The sequence below is a fragment of the Melospiza melodia genome, unplaced genomic scaffold, assembly GCF_035770615.1.
Source record: "Melospiza melodia melodia isolate bMelMel2 unplaced genomic scaffold, bMelMel2.pri scaffold_32, whole genome shotgun sequence".
Taxonomy (NCBI): domain Eukaryota; kingdom Metazoa; phylum Chordata; class Aves; order Passeriformes; family Passerellidae; genus Melospiza; species Melospiza melodia.
The window spans coordinates 9548081-9553780 of NW_026948638.1; the positions used below are offsets into that span (position 1 = coordinate 9548081).

Consider the following 5700-nt stretch of genomic DNA (forward strand, 5'->3'; position numbering starts at 1 on the left):
CGTGCCACCAACCCCTCAAGTTACTGATTTTCAATGTCATTTTAGGTGGCAATAAAAAAAATAAATCTTCAAGGAGTGAGGAGGAAGGAGCTAACCTTTAATGAAATAATGATCATGAAGAGGTATAGGAGTCCCAATGTTGTGAATTATTTAGACAGGTGAGAGGTCATGGTCTTATCCCATGGATGTGTGTTTACATAAAGCAAACATGAGAGGTTAAAAACCCACTTTGGTCAGTGGCAGCAAGTAAAGCTGTTAATTTTTATTTATTCATATTTCTCTACTCATCTCCAATGGATGAGAAGAGAGTGCATCTTGTCTGCATGAGTCTTCCCTGGCACACCTAGTTTGATAATTACTCCAAAATTATTCAAAACCTGGATCAGCTGTATCTTCCTAACTCAATAGCCTCAAAGTTCACTGCCTCCACATTTATGTGGGATTGATTTTTTAAAGTTTCTTAAGTGCAGATGAACCATCCTAAAGTGGATTTCCCTTGGATTGTTGCCCCTCTTTGCCATTGCTATGCATGCCAGGAAGACTAGGTGCTTATTTCCAGAAACACCATGCCTGGCATGTTTTATATCTGGGCTCTCTCTAAACTGCACTTTTCATTTGCTGCCCATCTAAGACATCTCCTTTTTCACAGATGTGTCTTTCTCTATGAGACTGCACTGATTGCAAATAATGCACAGCCAAGAGGGAATGTCTATTCCTTTGATTCTGTCCTTGTCACAAAGGCATCTGGAAATAAGAAACCTGGAAGCAAAAAATCAACGTAGCCATGCATGTTCATCTCTACCCCCTTGTTTCCTTCTTTCAGCTACCTTCTGGGCGAGGAACTCTTGCTGGTTATAGAGTACATGGATGGAGGTGTCCTGAGCGACATCGTCAGCCAGACCTGCCTGTCTGAAGATGAGATGGCAGCCATCAGTTGGGAGGTCAGCAATCCCATCTGTGTTTCCAAGGGCTTGGGCAGGATTGTCTGGGAAACAGGGGCTCAGAAAAGGAGAGGTTTCCTGTGCCGAGCTTTGTTTCTGTGTTGCTGGTATGCTATGGGCAAGTAAAAGCATCTCAAGGGAAAGGCTTGCCAATGCCCCTGCACTCCCTGTACTCAGTGCCAGTACTCTTATCTCCTGCTGTTGTATTCTCGCTCTGTCTCTTGTATTTGTAGTTGCTGTTCTCCACCTTGCCTCTCTAAATGCTTGCCTGGAGTCTGTCTTCACTGCATTCCTTGCCTGTAAAAGCAAAGGTGCTGGTGGCAGGATTTGAAACAAACAGCAAAGAAAGAAGAGAGAGACTCGTTTCTCTCAGTGCTCAGCTAAAAAGGATAGGAGTGCAGCCAGAATGCTCTTTGCTTCTGAGCACATGCGCTGCAGCAGGAGTCATCCTGGCTGGTTGGCAGGGGACAGCCTACAACAGCAGGTGCTGTTGCTCTTTCAAAAGCTGACGTGCCTTTCCTCAGAAAGGTCCTGCTCTGCAAGTGTTGGAGCAGCAAGCTCTTCCTCTCAGTGGCCATGACTGTTCTGCCATTACTCCCCATTCCCCTGGAGAGGGAATCTTTTAGATTCTTTGTTTCCTTCCTTGTGTGATGAAAGCACATCACTCATTTTTGCCCTTCTGTTTCTGTTTTCTCGCTCAGTGCCTGCAAGGACTGGATTTTCTTCATGCAAACGAAGTGATCCATCGAGACGTGAAGAGTGACAACATCCTTCTCAGAACGGACGGTTCTGTCAAACTGGGTCAGTATATTCTTGGTGAGGGGCAGCGTTCCAGGGATGTGGGTGTGGGGCTGCTTGGTGTGACTGCCAGCTCCCCAAACATGGTGCTGGTGGCAGTGCAGGGACCCCTGCTGCGAGCTGAGGGCACAGTTGCAACGTGCACAGAGGTAGAAGGAGCCACAAGCAGTCAAGAGTGGCCTTGCTCTGTGTGGGTCCCTTCCAGAGGGAGGGAGTTACAAGTCTAAAGTTTCCAAAGAACAAAAGCCACTGCTAGAGGCAGTGTAAAACATGGGGGGATTTTTAAAGTCGCCAATGCCAGGAGATTCCACAGAGCAATTTCAAACTTCTACTGGGGAATTCTTTTGCTTGCTTTCCTAATTGCACAGAATTCAGATAAAACCAGTATTTTGTTTTCTCCTCAGCTGATTTTGGCCTCGCTACTCAGCTCACCCCTGAGCAGAGCAGACGGTGCTCGGTAACCGGGACTCCTTGGTGGATGGCGCCTGAAGTGGTGACAGGTCAACCATATGGCCCCAAAGTGGACATATGGTCTTTTGGAATTGTGGGAATTGAAATGATAGAACAAGAACCTCCTTACTTGGGCAAAAGTTCTGGCACGGTAAGGAGCAAATACTCACTGATCCCACTGTCTTTCTCACCTGTCCCATGTCCTGTGTGCCACTGGACAAAATCCCATTGCCATCTGCTGGAACTACTTCCACCAAGGTCCCCTCCTACAAATGTCCCTGCAACACATCAGCATCTGCTGGACTTTTGGTTGCATCAGTGGGGGAACTCAAGCCTTACCACATGCAAACAAACTCCAAACAAACTCCATTCTCACTCAACACTTTCCTTTGGGTTAGTGGTTCCAGTTCTTTTGTCTGTGTAGATGGCCTTAATAACAGGGAAAAAGCATCTTAAAAGTGTTGTCATCTTTCCAGAAATGAAGGAAGGAAACCCAAACCCAACAAAGTTTCTAAAACCATGGTCTTTAGAGAGGAACCTAACCCTGTGTGCAGTTTCTTCTCACTGGAAAACATGGGCATGAGGGTGTAATGCACAGAGTCTCTTCTGCTTCTTGTGCAGTGCTGCTGAAACACTCAGTGACCGTGTTTCTCTCCTAGCCCAAGCAACATTCTGCACGTCACCAAGGCAGAGCCTGGTGATGTGGAGAGCCTGCCAAAACCTCCTGTTTCTTTCCTGGCACTTTCTGGCATGGGCCTACCATTAATGCATTGACTTGAGCAGCCAAATGACTAGAGGGTGTCCATAGGGATGGAACCTCTCCTTCTTCTGACCTAGACAATTTTTCTTTGGCTGCAAAAATGGGAAGCTGAAATTTTCAGACTGCTGAGAGACAGAGCTGCAAGTGGCTCCTGTGTGCCCAAGCAGGCATTTTCATCCCAATACATTTGTGCAGGCATCTTAATGTGTCTGTGTTGAAGAGGAGATTGTCATGGTCTGTTTCCCTACCTGGGTATTAACTGATGAATTTCCTTTCTTTTCTTCAAATTCCCATTGTTTTCAAGAACAGCACAAAAAGCTTGATGAGTTTTGTTCTAGGGCACGTGCGCTTAAAGGACCAACAAGATGCAGAGATGCCTTTCATCTACTTAACCCTTGAAATTAGTTAGTATAGCAAAGTCCCTCTTCCAAAAACCATCTCAAGCTGGCATGAATCCTCAGAGAAGCAAATGTCCTTTTGCTGATGTAGTTCCCACTAACTAGGTCAGGCAATGAAATCAGCTGCCAAGGCAAGATCTGCAGGATGGTGGAAAAGCTGTGGCTGCATCGGGGTTTGGGTTTTTGGTTGGTAAAGAAAGTCATCTCTGGGTCTGTGCCAGGGCAGAAACTGCCACTGAAGAACAGAGGTTAAACAAAGGGATCTGGGAGAGCCTTAGAGATGTGAAAGCAGGAGGTGGAGCCTGGTGTCTCCTTTCTCTCCAGGCTACATACCTGATAGCCACAGTAGGGACTCCACAGCTGCAGCAGCCCAAGCTCCTCTCGGCTTTGCTGCGTGACTTCCTGAGCTGCTGCCTGCAGACAGACGAGGAGCAGCGCTGGTCTGCCAAGGAGCTCCTGCAGGTAAAATGTGAAGGGGCTGCAGGTGAAACAGGCTCTGAGGGATGGGCTCCTCCTCCACTCAAGCCCAAGGCAGCAGATGAGCCCCCTTCCTCCTCACCTCCACTCTTGCTGCTCTTCAAATGAAAATGGTGAGGAATCCTAGACTGGGCTGGGCTGGCAGGGCCCTGTAAATGTCCTCTGGTGCAAGTGTCCTGCAATGAGCAGGGACATCTTTAAAGAGATCAGGTTGCTCAGAGCCCTTTGCCACCGGAGCCGGAATGGCTGCAGGGATGGGGCACCTACAAGCTCTTGGGGCAAGATGTGCCAGTGTGGCACCATGCTCTGAGTACACAAGTTCTTCCTTAGACCTACTCTGATTAGATGCCCTTAGTGTTTAAAAATGTTTGTCCATATCCTATTGTAACTGGCCCTGTTAAAAAAGATGTCCCGCACTTTCTTCAAAGCCACTGTGAAGTCTTGGAAAGTGGCAATAAAGTCTCCCTGGGGCCTGTCCTTCACAAAACTGAATAACTCCAGCTCCCTCTGCATTTCCTGCGAGGAGAGGTGCTCTGTCCTCTGACTGTGTCTGTTGCCCTCTTTTGTGATTTGGTAGAGAATTCAGTTTTATCTAAGGGCAAAAGAATTGAAGTAGAGCAATGCAGGGTACAGAGACATGAAATGGTGGTGGAGGAACCCAAGGAAGCCAGTCCCAGCCTAGGGGTCAGAGATTTGGCTGTGGGCAGGAGGGGCTGTGGGGGGCTCACTGTGAGCCTCTGAGGGGCCCTGGTTGGTGCCCCCCAGCCCACCCTCAGAGGTTTCTGCCATGCAAACAGGGACAGCTGGGAGGGACTTGTCCCAGCCCCATCTGCTGCCTGGCACGCTCAAGCAGACGGGAACTGTGCCAGGGTTACTGCCAGGTTGTGTGGCAGAGAGGGAACTGCAGGGCCCAGTGCCACTGGGCTGGCCCTGCTGGGAAGGAAGGTGCCATCCAGCACACGAGGGGCAGGGCATGGAAAGGCAGACACTGCTTTCTGTCCCTGTGGGAATCAGCACAGTGCCTGTCTTTCAAAGGCAGGGACCTATGTGAGTCATTGGAGTTTCCTGAAAGGAAGAAAACCCCGGGACAGAAAGCACCATTTCTAGAGCGCTGGCAGGGCAAAAATCCCAGCATGATGAAGACATCACAATAAACAGATGAGTGGGATTCTGGGCCAGGTTTGCCTGTGATGGCAAGGTCTTGCACATTGGGGATGACTGGGGAGCAGATGGTCCCATTGCTCCTCTTTCTGGGTCTTTCCAGGAACTTGATGTATCCTGATTGAGTCCCTGAAGCAATGAGCTTGGAAAGTAATGGTTCACTGTTCTTTGTTTTTTTGTTGTTTTTATTTTTTTTTTCCGGTGGACAGCATCCATTTGTAACTTCAGCCAAGCCACCATTCATCCTGGCACAAGTCATCAACTCAGTGAAGAAGACGAATAACCCTAACCCTAAACTCTAAACCTAAAACCTAACCCTAACCTTAAATGCTAACCCAAACCCTATCCCTATCTCTATCCCTTATGCTTTCCCTTACCCTTTCCCTAACCCCAACCCTAAGCCTAAGCCAAAGCCTAAACCTAAACCCAAACCTGAACCTAAGTCTAAGCCTAAGCCTAAGCCTAAGCCTAAGCCTAAGCCTAAACCTAAGACTAAGCCTAACCCTAGGAGACGAGAACATAGCAATCATCTCAAGATCTTATCTCTGTTACCAATTTAGAGTAGGAATGTAGAGTAGGGTTGCTAAAGAGATTTGTAGCATACAATTATAGATTAGAGTTGTAATTAATAAAGTTTCTGAAACATCAACTCACTTGGAAGATTCTCCTCCTTCTGACCTCTTCAGAAAATTCAACATTTTTTTCTGAATTACCA

General features: G+C 47.6%; 1 protein-coding gene across 1 annotated transcript; it reads left to right on the forward strand.

Annotated features, from left to right (window-relative positions):
* Positions 1–803: 803 nt before the first annotated feature.
* LOC134434176 (serine/threonine-protein kinase PAK 1-like) lies at positions 804–5417 on the forward strand. The gene is made up of 5 exons (XM_063182857.1): positions 804–941; positions 1643–1742; positions 2144–2340; positions 3672–3809; positions 5195–5417. The coding sequence occupies exons 1-5, from the start codon at positions 864–866 to the stop codon at positions 5285–5287; spliced, it is 606 nt and encodes a 201-aa protein (XP_063038927.1). The 5' UTR covers positions 804–863; the 3' UTR covers positions 5288–5417.
* Positions 5418–5700: the final 283 nt, after the last annotated feature.